The sequence below is a fragment of the Coloeus monedula genome (assembly GCF_965178545.1).
Source record: "Coloeus monedula genome assembly, chromosome: 9".
In the NCBI taxonomy this organism is placed as follows: domain Eukaryota; kingdom Metazoa; phylum Chordata; class Aves; order Passeriformes; family Corvidae; genus Coloeus; species Coloeus monedula.
The window spans coordinates 9,561,638-9,584,658 of NC_138789.1; the positions used below are offsets into that span (position 1 = coordinate 9,561,638).

A 23,021-nucleotide genomic window follows, 5' to 3' on the forward strand; every position below is an offset into this window, starting at 1 on the left:
TATGACAGGTCTTTGTTGTCTGAATAAAAATCAGTGGCAGCTCAAGGGAGAGAACTCCTCCTACTAAATTATCAAAAATGGGCTGGCTTTAGTCTCTTAACAAATTGGACAGAGCTCCGGAAAGCAGCAGTCCCAAATCCAACCTACAGGCACTGGGAACTTTAAAGCAACCAGGGACTGCTGAAAATAGCACTTCTTTTTGCTTTCTTTGTATTCAAAACTATATCCTTTCCCGACTGATTCTACTGCCCCAGGTCCAAGTCTCTCCAGTCAGAAGCCCTAGCTCTCCAGAACAGTAACAGATCCTTTAGCTCGCTTTTATTATTTTATTTTTAAAACTAATTATTATTACATTTTCTCCCCCTTGTTTGTTTTCTGCACATCTTCAGGAAGCCCTCAGTGCTTGCGCGAAGAGAAGCTCCTATTGCAACCTCGCTGTGCGCCTCGGTGTAAACATTTTGGATGATCTAAAGACTCTGGGGTCTGTATATGGAAATAGTGGGGTGCAGAGCAGAAGAAAATACTTGTCCTTTCCGTCCCCCAGCCATGCTTTTCCACGGGATCTCCGGAGGCCACATCCAAGGAATCATGGAGGAGATGGAGAGGCGATCCAAGACCGAGTCCCGCCTGGCCAAAGGGGGACAGATGAACGGCCGAGAAACGGTAAGAAAGGAGCTGGCGCTCTTTGCAAGGGAATCCCTGCAAGCATGGACCCGCATCGGGACAGACCCTGACTTTGGGGAAGAGAAAGACGCTGCTTCCCTCTGCCCCTTCCCTGTCACCCCTTACTTGTGGAACCCTTTCCGAGGCTCCCTGTAAACCCACCCATAACGCTGGGTGCTGTGCTGGCCAGGCTCGATTATACATTTGTCTAAACCCTGTCGTTGCGTGCGCTCTCTGGAGTAACGGGGAAACTGCTTTAAATCGTAGCAGGGACGGGATTTCAGCCCTTGCGGCGGAGCAGCCTTTTGCCCCTGCTCGGCTGCCTGCGGCCGCTCTACCCCTGCGAGCAGAGCTGCAGCTGGAGCTCCCGAGGTGTGCTTTACTTTTATTTTGCGCTCCTGGCACCTCCTAAATTAAACCTCAAACCGCGACTGCTTACTTTTCACACTGTCTTTGGTCTGAAGTGTGTGATTGATACAAAGAGGCTCCGCTCTCTCTGAGTGTTATGCCGGCCGACTACTTAGTTAGAAAGTAACATCTTCTCTTTCCTTAGTCTTCAGAAGTCTTCAGAAATGTACTAAGGGATGGCGGAGAAATCGAGTGTCACGCTGGGCTTTGTGCAAAGCGAGATCTCCCTTTCTCCAACTTGTAGGGCTTCCGCCGATCGCGCACAAGGCTCTGCACACAAAGTAACGGCCTGGAAAACTGCTTTAAGGCTTTGGGCCATAGGGTCCTTTACCACTTCTCTTAAATAAACTCATGCCTTGTTACATGAGGATTTGCAATGTAAATTTAATTCACCTTTCAATTGCTGCAAAAAGAAAAGGGGGCGAGGAACACAACTTCAGATTGAAAAATGAATGCGGAGTTGCCACTTTAAAACAGTTGCGACTTTAGAACAAGATGTTTTGGATTTTTTTCCCCCTGTTACTTTATCAGCAAACGCTACCCCAAGTTTCACGGCCGAGCTTTTGTCTCCGCCGTCCCTCCATCTCCCTTTGTCCCGAGCGACGCTCCTCGTGGGGAGCAGATCAATGGGAACTTGCAGAAGTTTACTGACAAAAAGATGCTGGTTTGAGCTGAAAACATCCCGTGCCAGCTTTCTGCCCACGTCCCTAGGGCCGGTGAGCGTTCGTACTCGCTGCTCTTTACACCATCCACCTGTCTCCTTTCTCTTGCTTCTGTTTTAAAAGGCCTGTCTTTCTTTAGAGACGCGGTTGCGGCTCGTTTGAATACGGGTGCAAATTTGCCGTAGAATGAGTGCAAGCCTGAACCCTCTGCCATAAACTTTAGGAACAGCAAACCGGTATTTTTCTACTTTAAAATGCTGTTCCTTTGAATTGCTCTAAGATTAAAACGCCAAAGAAACGGGGAAGCCTCAGACTTTAAGTTCAGAACTTCAGAAAATAATGGGCTTTGCTTTTTTTACTGCGGCCTAATCCGTTGCCTTCACGTATAGAAATGACATTAGATCGTTAGGAGAGGTTTACTGTGAATCGCGGTAAACACTTTGCTAGCGGGTCCCGGTTCCCCCTTAAACTTCCCGCCGGGAGCCAAGAGTTTGGTCCCAGAGAGCCGTGCCTTTGTACGAGCCCCGGGCCCTGCGCAGGACCCGTCCCCAGCCCGGCCTGCCTGCCTGTCTTTCTCTCCCTGTCTCATCCCTTGTGGTGTGGTTGTTTTGCAGAACATGCCCCCCATGAGCCCCGAGAAGCCTGCTTTGTGTGCTGGTTGTGGAGGGAAGATCTCAGACAGATATTACCTGCTGGCTGTTGACAAACAATGGCACCTCAGGTGTCTTAAGTGCTGTGAATGTAAACTGGCTTTGGAGTCAGAACTCACCTGCTTTGCCAAGGACGGCAGTATTTACTGCAAGGAGGATTACTACAGGTACAGCAATCAGTCCCCATGGGTTTAAAACACATCCCCTCGAAAGGCACTGTGAACCGAAACGCTCTTTTCTCCACACAGGCTTTCAAAGGTAGCTTTTCGCAGTCAGCTATTCCTCAACCCTGTAAACGCGTCCCCTCAGAAAAGTCTCGCACGTTTCAGAACTGCACGGGCCGTCAGGGGACGCGCTGATTGAGCATGTGTGGCGGTGCACAAACAGGCGAAGGCTCTCCCGCTGCTCGGCGGTTTCCCTCCGTAAAGACCCGACCAAAATTTCCCTCTGCCCGCAGCTTGCCGGTTTCCCCGAGGGCCGGAGCCCGCCGCCCCCGCCCAGCCCCGCGGCCGGGCCCGGGAGCGGGCCCCGCTTGTCCGTGTGTTGCAGCTGTCCGGCTGGTCAGCGCCTCGCGGCTCTTCTCGTCTTGACAGGAATGCCAGGAGAGCGGGGACCGACTCCCCGCGCTCCGGCCTGCCTGGCCCCCTGCTCACGGGCAGCGGCAGGGCTTTCGCCAAAGTCCTGAGAGAATAGCTCAGCTCGGCGGAGAGTGCGAGGCGCTCACGCCGGGACCCCGGAGGCGGCTCCCTGAGGATGTCCCGACACTAGCCGGGCCAGGGGCCACAGCCGGTGGCACGGGCCGTCCTGGGGCCGGGGGGGCGCGACCCCGTCGGGGACAGGCTCCCTCACGTGGCCGGGAGGGAAGGCGGGAGGCACCGGGTCAAGCTCTGCCTTTGCCGTTCTAGTTGATGCCCACTTTTCTGTTTCCTTCAGAAGGTTCTCCGTGCAGAGATGTGCCCGCTGCCACCTTGGGATCTCAGCCTCCGAAATGGTCATGAGAGCCAGGGAATCGGTTTATCACCTGAGCTGCTTCACCTGCACCACGTGCAACAAGACTCTGACCACGGGCGATCACTTTGGCATGAAGGACAACCTGGTTTACTGCAGGGCCCACTTCGAGTCCCTTTTGCAAGGAGAATACCCCCCTCAGCTGAGCTACACCGAGCTGGCTGCCAAGAGCGGAGGGCTGGCCCTGCCTTACTTCAACGGCACTGGCACGGTCCAGAAGGGGAGGCCCAGGAAACGAAAGAGCCCTGCCTTGGGAGTGGACATCGTCAGCTACAACTCAGGTGGGAAACACACGCCGAGTCTGCCTCCCGCTCCCCCGAACAGAGCATTCTTCCCCTCAGCCAGGCAGTGCGTGAGTAACTCAGCCAGGCCAAATCTTGCTTAACCATTGGAAAATCAAACAAACAGCCCTCTGAGGGTTGGAGCGTTTGCAGGAAAGCTAACAGCAGCCCTCCTCAAAGGCTGTCTTTGCCTATTAATGTCAAACACCCAAACTTAGCCACTTCCCAGGGTAAAGACAAAAAAAAAAAAAAAAAAATCCCAACCCAACCCCAAAACCACATAGCTCTTTCTCTGTTGGAATCTCAGAGATACAGTTATCACTATTTATATTTGATTAGCTAAAAGCATTTCACCACTTAAACCTCAATTTAGGAGTAACCAAATGAATGAGAAAAAAGAATTAAAGTTATATATGGTTCCTACAACATCAATGTAGTATGCACATATCGATTTATATATTGAATTTACAGTGATTAATTCTTCAGGCTGAATAATTTTGTTTTACTGACTCATAAATGATCAAACTGTACAAGAGGTCAACGAGTAAATGTTGTTCCCTGTAACTAGACCCTAACAAATGTAATTAATGAGAACGGTTTCTGTTCTCTCAACAGTAGGAAAGGAACAAGTGTTGCCCTGTATTAAATATCCTCTCTAACTCCAGTATTGAGTACCCAAACCGTGTATGAAGAGTGCTAGCGGCCAGAGGTGAAGGAGTTTCAGGTATGACCAAGCAGTTGAGGCAGAGCTTCATTAGATAAAAGACGAAAGCAGTAAGGGTAAATACGAATCAGCAAACTCCCGACTCCAAAATTATTTTAGAGAAACTTAAGCTTCCGATGGACGGTAACAGAGGAAAGAAAGCCGTGGGCAGCAAGAGTGATGCAAGGTGTGCTTCCCCGTGAAGTGTGGAGCCGTCCCGGCTGGGGCAGGGAGCCGGGGGCTCCGGGCCCAGGGCTGCGGACCGCTGGCCCCACCGGGGAGCCGGGAGAGGGGTCAGGGCCTCCCCTTCCGACAACGGCGGGTCGGTAACAGCGTACCGCTCTCGGCCCGGAGCTCTCTCCCGTCCACCAAGTTCAACCCGCTGCCACTGAGATACATAAGGAACCTTCCACCGCCCCCCTGCCCTCCCCACCCCTCCCCCGGCACCTCCTCTGGGGCCGCTCGTGAAACGGGCTTTAGCTGGGAACCGGGGAGCTGTGCAAGGCGATTTCATCTCCTCTGATGCGTAGACCTTGGAGCCAGGGTAATCACTGCGCTAATTGTTCCTTGTTAATTGAAGATGACATTGGAATCCCTGGCTACGGAGCTGCTTCCAATCAATCCTGAAAGCTGCTAAAGAAAAGGGAACCTGTAGCGCAGCCAGGATTCATTCAGCCCCAGCTTCCAACGGTGGATTTCCCGTCCACCCGCGCTCCTCTCTGGTCTCTATCCCTGGTCCACACAGCATCACCCGAATCCCCAGATTCCTAAAGGGAAATATTTCTAGGGACAACTTAGCCTTAGAATTAGAATCAGAAGTTAGGGCAGGATGAAGAGTTGTGGATGTGATAAAGCACCCCTTAAACTTCAGATCAGGACTCAAGAGAGACATATGTGAACACTGATGTAATTTTTGTGTACTAGTCTTAAAACTACCCTTCTTTACAACAACGGGCCATATAAGATGGACCACTGACTCCAAATCAGATTAAAAAGCACCACCCATTATGAAAATACAGCTCACTGCATTGAGAAACTCTCAGAATCCTCCGGGCAACGGGGAGAAAAAAACCAAACCAAAACAAATCAGCAAACGCTCTGATGCATTGGACTCAGGCTAGATGGCTGAGAAATTTGTTCTGTTAGGGCCGTGATTTTATTTTCTTTTATAAATATTATCTAGCAATGTCCAGGGTTGACACATGGTCTCGAGAAAGTTTGCAGCCAAACCATGCATCCGGTGCAAACGGCTCCAGCCCATTGACCCACTGTGCTGCAGATCCAGGAGGAGGAAAGCGAATGTGGAACAGCTACGAAATGAGTTGCAGTAGATGAAATCGCTTCTTGAGAGAAAAAAAAAAAAGTCTCTAACTAATTGGCAGCCACTTCCCTACACACATTTTTCGTTCCCTGCCCTGTGACTCAGTAACTGCTCTTGCACGTAATCATTTACAAAGGGCAAGCAGTCCGCAGGAATTAAATGTCGGATACCCGGCTGCCTCCTTCCGAGAGAGGAGCGGGGCCGCGCAGCCCCGGCAGCGGCGGGCGGGCGGTGTCCGGGCCGGGTGGCCCCGCGGGGATGGCGCGGCGCGGTGCCCCGGCCGGGGACAGCCGCGGGCACGGGCACAGCCCTGCCCCGCACATCGCCCCCGCGCCGGGGTGTACCGAGCGGGAACCGCGCTCCGCAGCCGCGCCCGCAGCTCCTCGCCCGCGGCCGGGGCTCTCTCGGCGCTCCGGGGCTGGGGGCACCCCGGCTGTGACCTCCCCAGTAAGTCAAGTACCTTCCCAAACAGTCCCAGCAGCGGTGTCCATACCCCTGTGCCAAGCCACTACGGAAAACGACCCCGAGTTTTAAAAACGAAACTCCGATGGAGCCAACAACTTCACCCAGCTGAGCATGAGCATGTGTGTATTCACAGCCATCCAGCAGGCCCTGGCTTAGATTTGTGTGCACATTATGTTTCAGGGGAGCTGAGCTCTGGTCCAGAATGGAAAATCGGACTCTGCTGCAGGATCTACAACAGCTTTTCTATTCTGTATTTTGTTTGCTAGCTTAATTTCTTTTTCTCAGCTCCTCGGTAGTAAAGTGAAAACACAACAATAAATAACTCAAAATGTTATGAGGTAGAAGTCACTCATACTTGTGAGCTGCCTGGAATTAATGTGAAAAATGGAAGAAACTATTCAAAAGTACTTAAAACATTCAAGGCTTTCTCTATATTACATCTTATATCACATAATTAATATGTATTTTGAGGGAAACTGTGTTGACTTACAGCTTACAGGATATAGAAATGAGATGGTGAAGAAGATTTCCCTAGGAAAATATTTTACACAGCTGTTCCTCAAAGAGCTGTTTACTTTATTTCATTATATGTGTGTGTGTGTGTGTGTGTGTGTGAAAAACTATGAAGAGCTCATTTGAAGAGTTCTTGGCAATAAGAAGCAAACTGTTCTAGATCTTTTGAAAGCAAAAATTAAACAACCCTCCAATCCTGCTGCAAAGAAATGAGCAATGTCTTGCCTGACTTCTTGCTTTCCCTTAGTTCTCCTGGAGATAGTGTAAAACTCTGCCCTACGATGTGGCCAAACCAAGTGTTACAACACTGTTTTGCTTATGTAAAACAGAGAGTGTAATCATTATATAAACTAGGATTGTCTGAAGATTCTTGGAACCCTCTTCTCATTTTCTCTTGAAAATAAAATCCAAAATAAAGTAGACCATTGACACAAAAAAAAGGACAAAAAAAAAGTAGAGTACAGAAACAAAGGCAGTAAGCAGGACAGAGGAGCCTGAGGAAGTTTGTGTTGCTGCTGTAAGCCTGAGCGACCCAAGGAAAATAACACAAACAAGCAGCTTGCAACTCTGAAGTAAAACCTGAGGACTGAATTCTGGTACTCTGATATATGTCAGCTCATAAGTTACAGCCCACGCAGTTTGACTGAAGGCAGTGTGATTGCTTGTGAAAACAAGTAGTAAATACAATCTGAATCTGGTCTGAAATTGTTTTTAAGGCAACTTTCAACTCCTGGTCTTTTCAGAAGTGTCAGCTTACTTTGTTTGAAAGTACAGATATACTTCTTACCAAGACTAGGAGCAAAGCTAGCTATAATTAAATATTCACCTGATTTTCTGTCAAAGCGTTGTCTTACCAGCATCTGTTCATGCTGACTTGTCTTATAATTCAAAAGAGAAAACACCTTCAAGAAGCTTTTTATTTTCTTGTGGTTTCAAGTTGCTTTGCCTCTGTTTTCAGCACTGCCTACATCAGTCTCTCTGTATTCTATGCTTTCCCTCTTTCTCTTCTCTCTCTCTGTCAATTAGAAATGGGGATCAGCTAGGCCTTGTAAATAATCCAGTAACTACTGGAAAGCAGTTCAAAAATCAAAAAGAGCAACTAATGAAACTCAGTCTAATTTACAGACATTCTGAAACATTTTTAATTAGCTCTTCTTTAATTAATATTCCCTGCTATGATGACACCATTAATTTTCTCCTGTGTGACTGAGCTATCTTTATAAAATGAGATCCTAGAAATGGCTAACCCTTTTTGTTTAGGCTGAAAAAGAAAAGCATAGATGTATTTTTTTTTTTTTGCTAATACTGTGATTTCTTTCTCCAGTATGAAGTAATGGTTCCACTGTCCCCAAACAGCTGCAACTCTTGTGTACAATTCACACCCATAAAAGTGTAATCTGAAACAAACCTTCATAGACACTTTGAAAATAATGAATCAGAAAAAGCAGAGAAACTCTTTTCAAGTTTTGAGCCCCTAGCTGCTTGCTTGCAGAAATGTCCTAAACCAGTACCAGCTAAGGGCTACTGCTGATTGTGGCTGGGGGACTGGATCAAGTCTGGATGCAACTGCTTCCTAGATATGTTTTACAGATGAAGGGCTTTGAGCAGTTCATATAAACTCCCAGGCAGAGTCCAAAAGCATTTATTTTATTAGCAAAGAACTCAGCTTTCTTGATGAACTGTCATAACAAACTTTCCTGCTGTACATCTCTTTTTATAGGTGCTTGTGATTTGGGGGAAAAGCTCAGGAACATTCAAAACACTGGTTTGACCTTTACTCTTCTCTCAAGCTAAGAATGTTTCAATGAGTGAGATTTCAAAATCTGAATGAGATTTCAAATGACTCTTTGAGCGCCCAAAGCAAAACCATCACCACAGGGAAAAGATTTATTTGAAATAAATGCCAAAGGAGAGAGAACTTTCTAAGTCTGCCCTTAGTAGGTACAGGCCTGGGAGTCATAGCATGTTATAAGAACAGGAAATGATAATGTTCTAGATCTTTTTTGGTCTAATTTAATTATCACACCTGTACTTATCCTTGTACCATCTTCCTTTCCTTCCTTTCCTTCCTTTCCTTTCCTTCCTTTCCTTCCTTCCTTCCTTCCTCCCTCCCTCCCTCTCAAGATTTTTGCCTTTATTGACCATTTTCATTGATCAACCCTTTATTGCATCATTTACATGATGGATGGCCTCTAACTCCTTGTTCCACTTTGTTTATTCAACAGGTTGTAATGAGAATGAGGCAGATCACCTGGACAGAGACCAGCAGCCTTATCCCCCATCCCAGAAAACAAAGCGCATGCGTACCTCCTTCAAACACCACCAGCTTCGTACCATGAAGTCCTATTTTGCTATCAACCACAACCCAGATGCCAAGGACCTCAAGCAGCTTGCCCAGAAAACAGGCCTGACCAAGAGAGTTCTGCAGGTAAGAAGCCACATCACAGACTTGACAGAATTTTCCCCTGCTAGTCAATAGTCTTTCCCTTATGTGTAACAATAGCAATATACATAGAAAAGTACTTTTTCTGGGTGTGTCCCTAGTGGGTGTGCAGAGGGGTATTATATTACGTGGCAGGAGTGCCAAATGTGTGCCTTATTGCCCCAAGGCAGCCAAACACCAAACTGTGGTTTATGATTAGCTGCATCCTCAACATGAGGAAAATGTCTTCAGAGTCCACCCACCCGGTAGATATCCTGGGGTCTGTGGTCTCTCTGTGGTGATTGCACTAAGGATAAAGGTGGCGAAGCTACTGATTTTATGGGTGAAGCCTTTGGGCTCCCCTGAAGGAGTTAATGTGGCCCTTCAGTAAGCAGATCCCCGATGTGTTTGAAGCAAGCTTTGACCAATATGATCCTCCAGGACCAGCTGGCTCCCCCTCTCAATGCTTGTTAGACAACTGTTTTTCTTAAGGGCCTACATAGTCAAAAGGCACTTCCCTGTGAAGGACAACCTAGCAAATTATGTTAAAAATCCCTATATGGTGTGTGATAGCTCAGTGAAGTTAAAACGAGGTGTGTATTACATGCAGAGTGCCAAAGAAGGGCAGCGAGTGAGGTAGAAGGAGAATCTATTAGCGGCAATTCCTTGTCTGTGTTACATGTCACCTAAACCACTGCCAGTGAACCTCACAGAACAGAAAGATTGGATGACCCATATCAACAATCTGTATGACAGGGATGGTGTAATTACCCCTCCTTTGTCTTCAGCCTTTTCAAATAATCAAGGCAAACTTTCAGCCTTGGCAAAAGTCTGCTCACTCACCCTTTTCCTCAATCTTTATGTGTCTTGACCCCAAAGCTACCCAACCCCAGAAACACTACGTGGCCATCAAGAAAGTTGCTTTCTTTAGGTAAGCGAGCAAACAGAGTTTTCTCAAGGCTGCTCTCTGAGGTCTGTGAGCACCTGTAGCACTGAGCCTGTATGCAGAGGGTCAGTACCACCAGTAGCAGAAAAGCTATAGAATGACTTAGGTGATGTGCCATGCAAAATCAAACATCAAAAATGACTTAAAAAAGCAAGAACAAAGACAAAAAATAAGCAAAGCAAAACAAGCATCGGTAAAGAAATCCATTGGGATTGGTTTGCAGGTTTGGTTTCAAAACGCAAGAGCCAAATTCAGAAGGAACCTTTTGCGGCAGGAGAATGGGGGTGTCGATAAAGCTGACGGCACCTCGCTCCCGGCACCGCCCTCAGCAGACAGCGGCGCACTCACTCCACCCGGCACTGCGACCACTTTAACAGACCTGACCAATCCCACTATCACTGTAGTGACATCAGTGACCTCTAACTTGGACAGCCACGAATCCGGGAGCCCCTCACAAACTACCTTAACGAACCTTTTCTAACATTTCATTTTTTTTTTTTTTTTAATTCTTACTCTTCATTATTATTATTATTATAATTATTATAATTATTATTATTATTTTCAAGCCTTTTTTTTTTAAAAAAAAAAAGAAAACAACAAACAAACCCACAAAATATTTGGGAAAATAAACAGCTCGATGTGTAGCATCTGCAGCCACCTGGCAAATGAGTTTGAAGTAACATGTTGCTATAATAAATGAACATTTATTGTTGTTAAATTGTACTCAAATTCTTTAAATTTATCAAACGACTGAAGAGAAGGTTATGAATCATTCTAATAAGTGCCTCTTAAAATTGTATGTTACTTATTTCCAGAACCTTGAAAAAAATTCGTTGTTACCACCCCCCCCCCCAAAAAAAAGAAGATTCTATTCCTCCTTGATAACCACATAAAAAGCATTTTAATTATAGCCAAAAGAATGCTGCTTCAGGATTGTATGTTCACTTACAGCATTTAAGAACCACAAATTTAATTTTATTTTTATAATACATCCAAAAGTTTTGTATGATTTATTTTTTAAATGTTGAAAAATAATACAAGAGGAATTAAACTAATCCTGGAAACAGTCAGACTGCAAGTACCAGTGCTCTTTCCTTAATGCATTAGTCGCAAGCCTGCTCCTTCCTGAGCACTGGGGAGTCTCACTGGGATAGCTAAACGCCCCTCTGCCAGTTCTTCACCCAGCTGGGACGTCCTTGGCCACCACTGAAAGCCATGCCTGGATGGAGGACTTGGAGAGAGACCAGTGATGAGAGCATGTGTGGGTGAGGATGGCAGGACCAGGCTGTTGGCCTCCTAAGGTTGTGCCCTGCACACTGAGGAGGCAAGATCTGGAAAAAAGCCTCCAGAGTGAGCTCACTCCTATAAGGATGTCATTAAAGCAAAAACAGCAAAGTAACAATGCAAGTGGAGAGTCCTGCTGATCTGAAATGTTGCCTAGGAAGGGGTTTTAATTTTTGTCTGTCAAGCAGCTCTGAAGTTTTGTAACTAAAAAACATAAAAATTGCAGTTCGCTACACGGCTTCAATGCCGTACCTTTAAAGCAAACAGGAGATTGCCCAGTTACTTTAGTGGGCACAAAAATAATTTTCAAGAAGGTGTATGCATGCGTACTATTCAAATGAACTTTTGATAAATCCTACTTTTTTTTTTTTTTTTTTCAGGGAAAATGGAAATAAGCAAAATATAATTTATTAAGATGTTTAAGGAAAAAAATTTCAGTACAATTTATTCATTACTATTTTGAATTTACTTTAGATGTTTCCTGAGATTGTATCAGACACTTTGTTTAACACAGGAACTTAAAATCTTTAGTTCATTAATATCTCTAATGTATACTTAAACTTTTTAAACTTTATATAAAAGAAAAATATGTTAGCAAAAATCATACAAAACCAGGAATTGGCAATGAATAACTTCGAAGCCGATAAACTCAGAAGCCTTGTGGATGCTGATCTGAATACATTTCTTAGTTTACAATAGTGATCTTTCTTTTTTTAGTTTTATTTAAGCTAAAAGTCTGAATGGTCTGGGCAGTGGTGAATGTTCATCTGTATCCTTTTATTGTAGTTGAACACCAATTAGATTGTGGAGAGTCTCAGAAACAAAAACGAACAAAAACCAGTCAAGATCTATGTCTTGCTTTTAGTGGATTGTTAAGAATAACTTTGCACATATACCCCACTTTTTAGACACCATCAAATCTCTTTTTGGTGGTCAAAGTGGCTATTTAATATATTTTAAAGGTGTCCTTTTTGGCTGTATAAATGTGTGGTTACATATTGACAGTTCACTGCCCACATTAAAGTGCATTATTGTAATTTTTGCTCAGGGTTTTTAGAAAATTAGCACAGAAAAGTAGCTTATTTTTAAAAAAGATGACGGAAGAGATGTTAACACTGTAATAGAAGAAAGGTGTGTTTGCCATTATATATTTAGCAAGTATGGTTATCATCTTCTACGGATATTGAATCTTGACTTTTCCTATTTCTATTACCTTATGGGCATTTACCACTAACCAGACCAAAAGACCTTGGTAAGGCTGAGATCTTTATTAATACACTTTTACAGGTAAAAATATTGATACTTATAAATTTTGTTCTTTGACAGAACAATATATGGTACTAGAGATCTACTTTATTAAGTAGACTAATTAAAACTCAGTTCTACTATGTGCCTTATGATATACCTTGGGAGTAAGTTTGTGAAAAATCAGGATATATGTGTTGTTTGTTAAATTAACTGTTTTAAGCCCTTTTGACACCTCACTAGTTTTGTACTGTTTTACCTCTTATTTCTGAAACTCTTTTTATGGTGTATCCTGTTAGAGGGGACAAACATGTCATAGAAAGCAGTTGTGCACTCTTTCAGATATAGTTGATAAATCCAATAATCTTATATATTGAGCTTCGTGTTTATAGTACAGTAAGTGGTCTAGCAAAATTGTCCATGTTTCTTTGTTTATTGATAAATGCATTGTATAGAAACTATTTCCCCTAAATATTTATGGACCAAACAATTGTGATATATCCTATTAAATTTGTGTGAATAAACCATTTTGAATCTAAGGAGTTTTATTTCCCATCAGTTTTTTGTTGGGTTTTTTTTTTGGTTTGGGGTTTTTTTTTTTGTTTCTTTTTAAAAATTTAAGGTCTACATGTACCTGTGTGTCTCTTTGCTTTTACAGTACCGCTGAACAATTGGTATTAAACACAGAAACACGGCCTTTTAAATATTTTAAAGTACGGTTCCTTCTTAGGTTTTCAATTTCTTCATATTCAATGTATATGCTACTGCTGGTGCAATTTAGACTTTAGCCTTTTAACCTCCTTTTTTGAACATGCAAAGTAATGCCCCACTGATTTGATACTGAAACCCTGTCTTAGCCCTCTAAAAAAGCCAGAAAACTAGGAGCTAAAGTAATTGCATGACAAATATAACCTAAATAGTATGATGAAATGAATCCAGATTTAATGCTAGGTATATTGAGCACAAAATAGAATTGCAGACCCTGAAAAGCCAGGTTGCTCTGTAGTTTAATAAATTGTCACTATGATTTCTTTCAGGGAGAACAAATCATGGGGCATTACAGCCAAACATCCCGACGTTTGAAAATTCCCTAAAGTATTAAAAGAAGGGGAAAAGTTTGATCGGAAATCCACTGCAGTGAAGACAAAGACAATATTAGGTTATGATAATCATACATTTAAAAATCTATTGAGCCAAAAAATAAAAATAAAAGACTCGATGTCATTTCCTGAATGTTAACAAAACATATGTTATTTTATGGTGTCTAATTAACAGAACTGAAGGCTTCAACAAATTGTGTGGTATCAAAAACAAATTTAGAGAAACTATGTATAAAACCAGAGCAACCTGGCAGCAATCTACCCAGCCCATATTCGAAGAAAACTTTTCTTTTTTTAAAAAAAATCACATTTGTCAAGCACAAGTACTTGTAAAATAAAACTTGAGTGCATTCATTCCACTTGCTTGCTAATGTGTACTAGTCATATCTGTTAAATGGATTTTTGTAAATTCAAGAACTTTTCACTCATCTGAGATCATAGGAATCAAAACCCAGTAACTTTAGTACTATTGTTTCCGAATTATTTTTTTTTAAATGAGACAACTCTGCATGCACTTTTCCATCTGTCACATATAGTGTACATTTCTGTATGATGAATTTCTCTTTGATGTTTCTTGTATAATACCTTTCATTAATAAACATTTTATTTGACGCAAACATAGTTAACTTTATGTAAACACATAGCTAATTGTTCCAACTAATTTAAACTTTTCTTTTGAAAGGAAGCAGTACAGTGCAGTTCCAATATGCTATATATATATCTAAAATCAAAAGGAACGAAGTAGCAATACTATTACACAGTGTAAAATTATTCCCTTTGGTATTAATTTTTAAATTTTTTAACTTCTTGTATAAAACTGACATGTTTTAAAAAGAAATTCCTGTCCGCATTGACAATAAAACAATCCCCAAATTCTTCATCAATATAAGAAAACATGAGCAGTACAGTGTGTAAAATCCTCAGTGACTTTAGAGTACAAGGATATAGTTTGTGTGTCCCTGAGCTGTTTACATGGTCACTATGCAATGAGCAAGCTTGCTACATAGAGTTGGTCCTAAGATTCCGAGTCCAAATTCCAGATGATTTTTACAAGCCAACAAGCAAGTGTAACAATAACCAATTCTTAGTAATGAGGTTTTGTAACTGTTGAGCAACTATTTGCAGAAAGATTTTTTAAAATATATTCCTATTTAGCTGTATAGCCAAAGCATATGTTAAACAAATTAACATATAAAAGACTTGCCAGAAAATCTTTCATTAAGATGACATTTTTATTATATACTAATGAACCCTATGTAAACAATGTAACTTTTATGAATGATGGACATTAAATATTTCACTTACGTGTATCCTCAGCATTTTGCATGTTTTCTTAAACCTTTCCAGTTTCAGAATTCTAAAAAGAAAACCATACAATTATTAACAACATAACACAAAGTTATGTACAGGTTACTGCAGCAATCTCTGGAAACCGGTAACTAAGAGTGTTCTAATGGCAATAAAAAGGTATCATTTATTGGTGGTAATTATGGGAAGCATTGTTTAAACAACAGTTTTATAGTATGTTGTAAAGTTCTATTGAAAAAGGTTAGCATAGTGGACTTAATTCAAATCAGCTTGATCAGAAATTTAAGTCTATTGTGAAATTCTTAAGCTGAGCCTTATGTGTATTTATTACTGCAGAAAGTAAGTAAATGTAGGAAAGCAATTATTCGTGTCACAGCCACAATGTGGTTTCCTCTCATTGTCCTTAGGAAAATATATACAACCATTAATTATTCCAATCAGTAAAGAACTTGGTGGTGCTTAGGACCAAGAAAAAAACCTATGCACTATAATTTTTCTTTTGTAAATCACTGTATTCTTCAATAAGTTGGATTTCTCCCCCCCCCCAATTTAATACTTAATAGAGATATTTCTAGTCTAGATACCTGTCCATGTGCTGCATTTTTCACCTCATTTAAATTTGAAAAATAAATTAATTAAATAATCCTGGTGAAATACTGGCAAAATCTAAAATAAAACCAGGACAATTTTATTTTTCTGTGTCTGATTTAGACATTAAGGTTTGATTTTTCTTAACAACACTTAGTTTTGTTTGGAGACAGTCCTGCACACAGTGCTCTGACTGACCCGACAAGTGGCATTAGACAATCCAAATTTTTTCAGAGATACTGAACTGTCTCCTGCATTAAGAAAGCAAACATGTTGAAAGGCCAGCATTATCTGAGAAAGAAGGAAAGGAACATTTCAGACAAGGCTTGAGAGAACACAAGGCAAAGGTAGGTTTTCAGTATTGTTGTGAGTGAGAAATGTCTTACGGGTCTTTGTAGGGGATACATATCCATGTCTAGACACAGCATTTCTTTGCTGTCCTGGTCTTGAAAATGAAGTCAAATTGTGCAGTCCTAGAACATCTCACTCAGAATTGTTCACCAGAGAAATGGCTTGCAGGACCGGGTCAAGTGACAGAAGGATGACACTGCAGCCCACTGCAATTGGTGAAATATTCTGTCTCCAGTTCCATGGGCTTTGAGCCAGGAGCTGAATGAACATGGAGATTAAATTATCCTCTTGTCTCTAAAGAAAGCATAACCCTCAGAATGAGATAGAATATATGGGACAGCAATGCTGCTCTGTGCTTTGGACTTCATCCTTCAGAGCTGCTAACCCAAGCACCTGGCACATGCATTAAATTGACTTCAAAATATTTCTTCCTCCTTCAGCCAAATGCAGGACACAAATTATACTACTGGAATTTCCAGAAGCTACTATAGTGTCAGAGACTTTATTCAGTTATTCTGCAATGTTGAACAATTCTTTTGCGCTTCTCACTTGACACAGACTTATCTTGACACATACCTATACACACATCCTTGTCTTGCCTTCAGATAACCAGTACCTTCATATTTATTTAAGTCATTCAAACCTACGGGAAGCAACGCTCCATGCTTCCACGTTCTAGCAAAGGCAGTTGTCATAATTTTTGTTCTGATACTCCTTTACCGTAAAAAATTTTTCTGTAGTAGGTTTTATGTTAGAAGTTTGTACATTTGTATGGTTTATTTTTTTCTTTTCATAGATTTGACAAAAACCCAACTGTAGTGCTTGATGCATTTAAGTGTACAGATTATTTTGCCAGCTTTTCTTCCAATATCCAGAATAACAAATCTATGGTAATCACTGAATTCCTGGCTTGCATGTTACTGTAAGGTGTTCCCCTCTGCAGATGAATTTTATCACAACAAACAATATAAAATATAGAAAATTCTAATTTTAACTAATATGATTAATATTAGAAATGATAGCATTTTTTTAGCTTTACTCATTTCTGGCTCAAGTATGCTTCTGGTTTTGGAAATGTTTTTGCAAAAAAGCATCCTTTGAAATTTCTGGTATTTGCTGCTGCTAGGAATAGAGAGCTAGACTGAAGGGCAGCTCTAGCTTGACAAAAATCAGTGTTATTTTCCAGTTTTCTCTCTTTTCAAGTTTGGCTTTAACAGAGAATAAAAGTATTGTTAATAATTATTTTACTGCAAAACAATAAAAGTTATATATGCTTCCCTTTTGCACCACAGTTGCGCACTTCAGTATAGATTTTTGAGGCTGAACAGATAAATAGCATTTTGAATCTGTGAGAATGCTGCCTATAGCAAGTAAATAATAAGGGAAAGAACAAGCTAAGAAATGGTTATCAAGTTGCAAATACATGCAGTCCCTGGAAGAGATGTTGTTTTTTTATTTAACATGCTATGAATTCTTATTTCACCATTTTGTTAGAGGAATTTGGACCTACCATAGAGTAAATGATCAAGTAGCTTGCTTTGCCACATGCACCTTGATCCCAGAACTGAGATGCAATAAAGAACAACCTGTAACAAGAATTTTTCAGGAATTATTATCGAGCAAAATAAAAAATTGTTGCCCGATGTCCTAAAACCAGTAAAATGAAATGCAACCTCTGGAAAGCTGAAAGCCCTGATTACTACTATATCTTAGACAGAGAGATATGCAGGCTCATGGCTTCTGTTTAGTTCATGGATGATAATTACCTTTACCAAACAAATACATATCCCATCAGAATGAGGAGCCATGCATGTAATGTCAGTAGGGAGAGCTGAGATCAGTTTAGAAAGTAACCAGCTTGGCAGCTTGGAGGTGAGTATTTTTATCTGCCAAGAAACTTGTATTGTTACTGCTCGGGCTGCAGCCACAAGTGTTAGACAATACCTCTCATTTTCTTTTCTGGCTGTCCAGCAGAATATCTTTTACTTTATGAGAAAGAGTGGGCTACAGAAAAAGAAGTTAAATGGACACTGAAAAGTACCTGAATGGGATTGTGTGCCTTTTATGTGCCTGCTAGCATATTTGATATAAAATGCTGCGGCTTTGAGGCTCTGTCTGCCAGACTCACGGACTGATATTACTGCTTTCTTTCTGCTTTATAATTTGAAGGTGCCTTGCTTCTTATATATGAAGTTACATAGATGAGCTGTAACTACATTAGCTGAAGTAATTACCTACTCCAGTCTGTCAAATATTTCTTAATAATCAAACCCTTGGACAGATATAGGATTTTTTGTGAAACTGGCTAGAGTAAATTAAGAAGTTAGTTCATTATGATCAATTAGAAATATTTTATGTGTCCAGAATTGTTTTAAACTTACAATAATGTTAGAATTCACTGGAATGAATCAATTTCTTCTCTTTTTAACCTGTAACAGAGCACTAACATGACAGCAACTACATAGTAATATATGGTTCAAAACACTAATTTTAACCACTTATGCTGTTGTGGATGGATCAAAATCGAGAAGATATTCAAGTCACAATTTACCTCTAAAATAGTACCATTAAAAAATAGACTACATTATTTGTAGTGGTCAGACCTTTTTTAAATAACATCCAGAATCCGAGATCTTTTTATCTCCTTGTACTATAACATGGGCAAATTAAAACTGGTGAGCTTAAAAGCATATTTGTGTTCTTGAACCTATTCAAACTGTCTAAGTCATATTTCTAACATGGACTGCTGAATTCTGGTGAAATCTGGAGCTTTTTCATTAAATTTTCTTGATTTCTTTATCTGGGTCTGCTGAAACTGAAAATCAGTCTTATAATAGCCTATTGGACTTTCTGGTCTTATAAAAAACTAAAAAATGACATAATGAATAGCATCAGTGAAGAAACAATTTTACAGAATTAAAAGTTTCAAAATGTGTGGGCTTTTCCTTTATTTCCTAAGAAAAATAACAGAGAAACTCATTTTTTGGGATCAGGCACTCTAATAACTAGTTTCCAAAGGCCACTCTTGAGCATCTCTGAAGAATTCTGTCATCAAATTAAATAACACTTCATTAAAAAAATTCAAGTAAGCTGAATCCTCTGAATCCTCCAAATCATTTTACTCTTTTTTTCCCTTCAGTGCTTTTGGCCACCTGTGTTTCCTCTGTCCCATTTCTGCCCGTGTGAAGCCAGTCCAGGCAGGATTGCTCTGGCAGCCTTATCAGCACGGCCTGCGCTGGGAATGCGATTCTGCACTGGCTATCAGTCCGAGGGCTGAGCACACCCGGCTGTTCTCCTTAAGCAACTTTTATCCCTTTTATTAATGCTTGGCCTTCATGGTGTGCATGGCAGGAGCCCTGCTGGGCTGAGGGCACTCACCCCCTGAGCAGCCCCACCTGAGCCCTCAGCTCTGTTGTGCTTCCCCTGCCTCCAGTCTGGCTTCCAGGGGGAATGCTGCAGGGCCCGCCTCTATCCCAGGCTGCCCATGGACCCTCAGGCCCAGCTGGCTTTTGGTAAGAAAGGAATACCTCAAGATTTGGTCAGAGACTGCTTTCTTGAATCATGGAATAGTCTGGACTAAAAAGGACTTTAAAGTTCACTCCCTTCCTATCCCCCAGCCGTGGGTGGGGACATCTTTGACTAGACCAGGTTGTTCAAGGCCTGTCCAGCCTGGCATTCATGCACCCATCCCACGCAACTCACCGTAACTCTAATGGGCAGCAGAACCCTGATAGGAGAAACTAATTTAAGCTCCTCTTTCTAATTGCAACTTGCACCCATATGCTATGATTCTGGTAGTGAAAACATTTATGCTTGTCTTTAACTTCCTTATCCTATGTGATACCACTGACATGTATTTAAATGGGATTATTTGCAGTACTTGACTTAACTGGAGGTATGAAATCTAGAGTTTAGTGTATAATTTATACCAACTCTATTTCCTTCTTAATGATTTAAAAGATTTTTAGGCATATTAGTAGAATACCAGTGAAATATCCCTACAGCATCTGAATTTTGCCTTTTTTGCTGTCAATTGCTAACATTTGCTTAGGAATTAGCATTAGAAGGAATGGAAGCAGTTGGATTAATGGTCAAGAATACAAATGGTCAAAGGATAAAACTATAATTTAAATGTTTTGCAAATATGTCACTGCCATATATGAAATGCATTCTGCACATATGTTATTAGTTTCCTGACTGGCATGGAATGAAAAGGCCTACTTTTGGTATTTCAGGTTACAACAGATGTTATTTCTTCTCTGCTTCCAAATTATGATACTTAATATTCAGCACAACTTTTAAGTAGCTATATGAGAGGCAGAGATAGCAATAAAGCATGCCCAGATTTGGGGTTTACTGCCAGTGTATAAATACAAAGCACCAGGGTTTTTGGTTCGTGTTTGAACAATGAAGAGGATAAGCAAGAACTTTTAGAAAGCTGTAGAAAAAAAAGCTGTTTCAAACTCAAGCAATATTTCTGGGAGTTTTTTGAACCTGATTTCCTTGCTCACAGGTGAAAGTGGTTTCTTGCTCCTTCTCTTCAGGTAAAAAGATTCAGGCAACCCAAAGCCTGAGGAGGAAAGGGAAGCAGCATCCAACAATGCCTTCACAACCATGCTAACTGTTTAAAACCCACTTCCATCCCCCACATGCAGTCCCACATGGTCACCTCAGTAGGATAATAGTTTGCACAGAGCATAAATCCCATCGTGTGGTGACTGTCAATTACTCTGGGTGCAGAGCACAGTGTGAGCAGAGGCAGTGGTGGAACACAGGCCGGTCCCTGCATCACTGCTCGTGCTCCTGCTGCTGTGTCACAGCCTGGGGGCCATCCCCTCCCTGGCTAACAGGGACTGTGTCCTAGGCTGGGGCTTCACCTGGAGTGCTGATGGCAGTCCTGTTCAGGGAAGTGTTTTTGCACGTCCTCCAGGAAGCTCTTCTCCCTCCTGAGGAGGGAGCACTGTGTGGATAACTGACCAGTTACCAATGTCAGAAAGCAGAACACTGCTACAGGGGTATGCAGCATCCTTTTATGATGTTCTGCTAGCCCTGTGGTGTGTACAGATGGGATTTAGAATGTGTGCTTCAAGTTCTCTACAGACTTAAGTCTGTCCTGAATCTAGGGTGAACTTTGATCCCCTATTATTGAAGTTCCAAATGGGGAATAGCAGTAGTTGGCTGAACAGGTAAATGTATCTGTGTGTTCTCCAGAGGGAAGTGCTATATGCTGTGTATTTAAATGCAAACAAGGGCATGTGATGGACTGAAAGGTTCATGGCTCAGCTCCTTAGAAGACAGTGTTGTCCAGCGTATAAATTCTTCAGTGGTGAATGTCAGCTTGCTGTGACCTTGCACGTACCTGGGCCACTCCCGTCTTTAGCTAAGTTGGAAGTTACTACACTCGAGCAGCTTTCAAGACCTGCAAGCTCCAAACTGCAAACTCTGTGATCCTCATTCATGCATCCTGATTTTGCACTGCACCTTGTTTGAAAGGGAAATAGGGTCATAGGTGAGAATTTGCCATTACACGCATGGAGCACGTGATCGGAATTAATCAATGTCATTTGTAGCTACCCTCAAGTTCAGCAGCCTGTCAAAGGGAGTGCAGCAGGCATTAACCTGGTGCTTGTCTGTTGCCCTTAACAGCAAGGAGTGGTGGCTGGGGGATGTGGGCATTGCTGTGCTACTGCTGCAATACATTTATTATCATTAATATAGCACTGCTAGTGAAAGTGAAATCCAGTGTAGAATAATGGGAAAAAGCAAGTCAAAATCCCTTAAAAATGCTTAATATGGTGACAAATGTAGCACACGCAAAAAAATATTATTACAGTATTACATGTTTTGTTCCTTGTGAATTGATATTGCACTATTGTTTTCTAAGGGCCTTATTTACATGAGCAGAACATGCACTGTGTGGACTTTGCAATGAATAAGGCTGGTAGGCTGGTATGACCTGTGCACTCTGTCTAATAGCATCTTCTTTGCTCAGAAATGCTCTCTCAGCCCTGAGTCATGAAACACCTTTTCTTATTTTACTTTTGTCTGTAATTGTACCATTTCAGTGAAGTTTTGCCCAAATTCACACTGGAATTGTGAACAGGATCAAAGTCTGTGGTGTAATTAAACCAATCCCGCTCACAAGAATTCAATCTCTCTTCTGAAAGTTACTTATATATACAAAATGAGCCTGCTTGTATGTGCTCACATCATCTGTTTCCCATTATCCATGCTTTGAGACCTATATATGAGGAAACATTAAGTAAAACATTTTTATTAGACACTTTTAAAGTACATAAGAAAATGGAGAAAGTACTGAGCATCCAGGGCAGTAGGTTAAGCAAGCTTGCTGTACTCGAGGCAGCATTTGCACCCTATCTTGGATGGTGAGACAATGGGGCTGCACAATTTCAGATTTTTCCAGCAATCACTGCAGCCAGCTCCAAGGTAATAGGTTAAACTTGGACTTTGTAACCAAGCAAGACAGATTCACTCTGGAGCCTGAACACTGCACCTTGTGACTGTCAGCTATTCTCTCTGAAGGTTTGCCTTCTCCACAAGTCTTCCTGAAGACACTGTTGATCACTGTATCTACAAAATGACTGCGCAAATGTGGGCCAGTATCCTTGCAAAAATGCTATTTCATGGTTGGTATTAAAATAATAGTGTTGGCGTGGGATTGTGCTTGGATCATTAGACTCATTTTCATCATAATTCTACAGTTTGGGCTTCTTGGATATAGCAAATCCTATTGTTGCTCACGTGCTTGGAGAAACCATAAGGGCATTTCGTGCTTCAAAGTCCTATAAGGTTAGACGCAAATTTTTCTGTGCTCTGTTAGGAAGAGTTCTCATTTTAAACGCCAGTAGGATTTTTGGATGTAGCAAAAATACTGTAGCTTTCTGTACCCTAATTTTCAGAAATACCTGTCTTGTATTTCCATGTGAAAAATAAATCCAACTGGCCAAAATCTGGCTGAATTGCAAGAGACCAGAGCATAAGAAACATCATAGTGGAGAATGCAGGCAATTAGAATGATGCACCATAATCATACTTGTTAATTAAACAATCACAGCTACAGGTGACATTAGAACTTAACCTGA

At 41.7% G+C, this 23,021-nt stretch overlaps 1 protein-coding gene across 2 annotated transcripts; it reads left to right on the forward strand.

Moving 5' to 3' along the window:
* Nucleotides 1-489: 489 nt before the first annotated feature.
* On the forward strand, nucleotides 490-13,665 carry LHX9 (LIM homeobox 9; the record flags this gene model as incomplete). 2 transcript variants are annotated; one of them, XM_082287491.1, is made up of 5 exons in its annotated part: nucleotides 490-663; nucleotides 2,348-2,550; nucleotides 3,317-3,672; nucleotides 8,900-9,102; nucleotides 13,609-13,665. In XM_082287491.1, the coding sequence occupies 5 exons, from the start codon at nucleotides 490-492 to the stop codon at nucleotides 13,663-13,665; spliced, it is 993 nt and encodes a 330-aa protein (XP_082143617.1). The 2 variants fall into 2 exon arrangements, with proteins under 2 accessions (XP_082143617.1, XP_082143616.1); XM_082287490.1 differs by lacking the exon at nucleotides 13,609-13,665 and adding an exon at nucleotides 10,266-10,523.
* Between the last annotated feature and the right edge of the window lie 9,356 nt (nucleotides 13,666-23,021).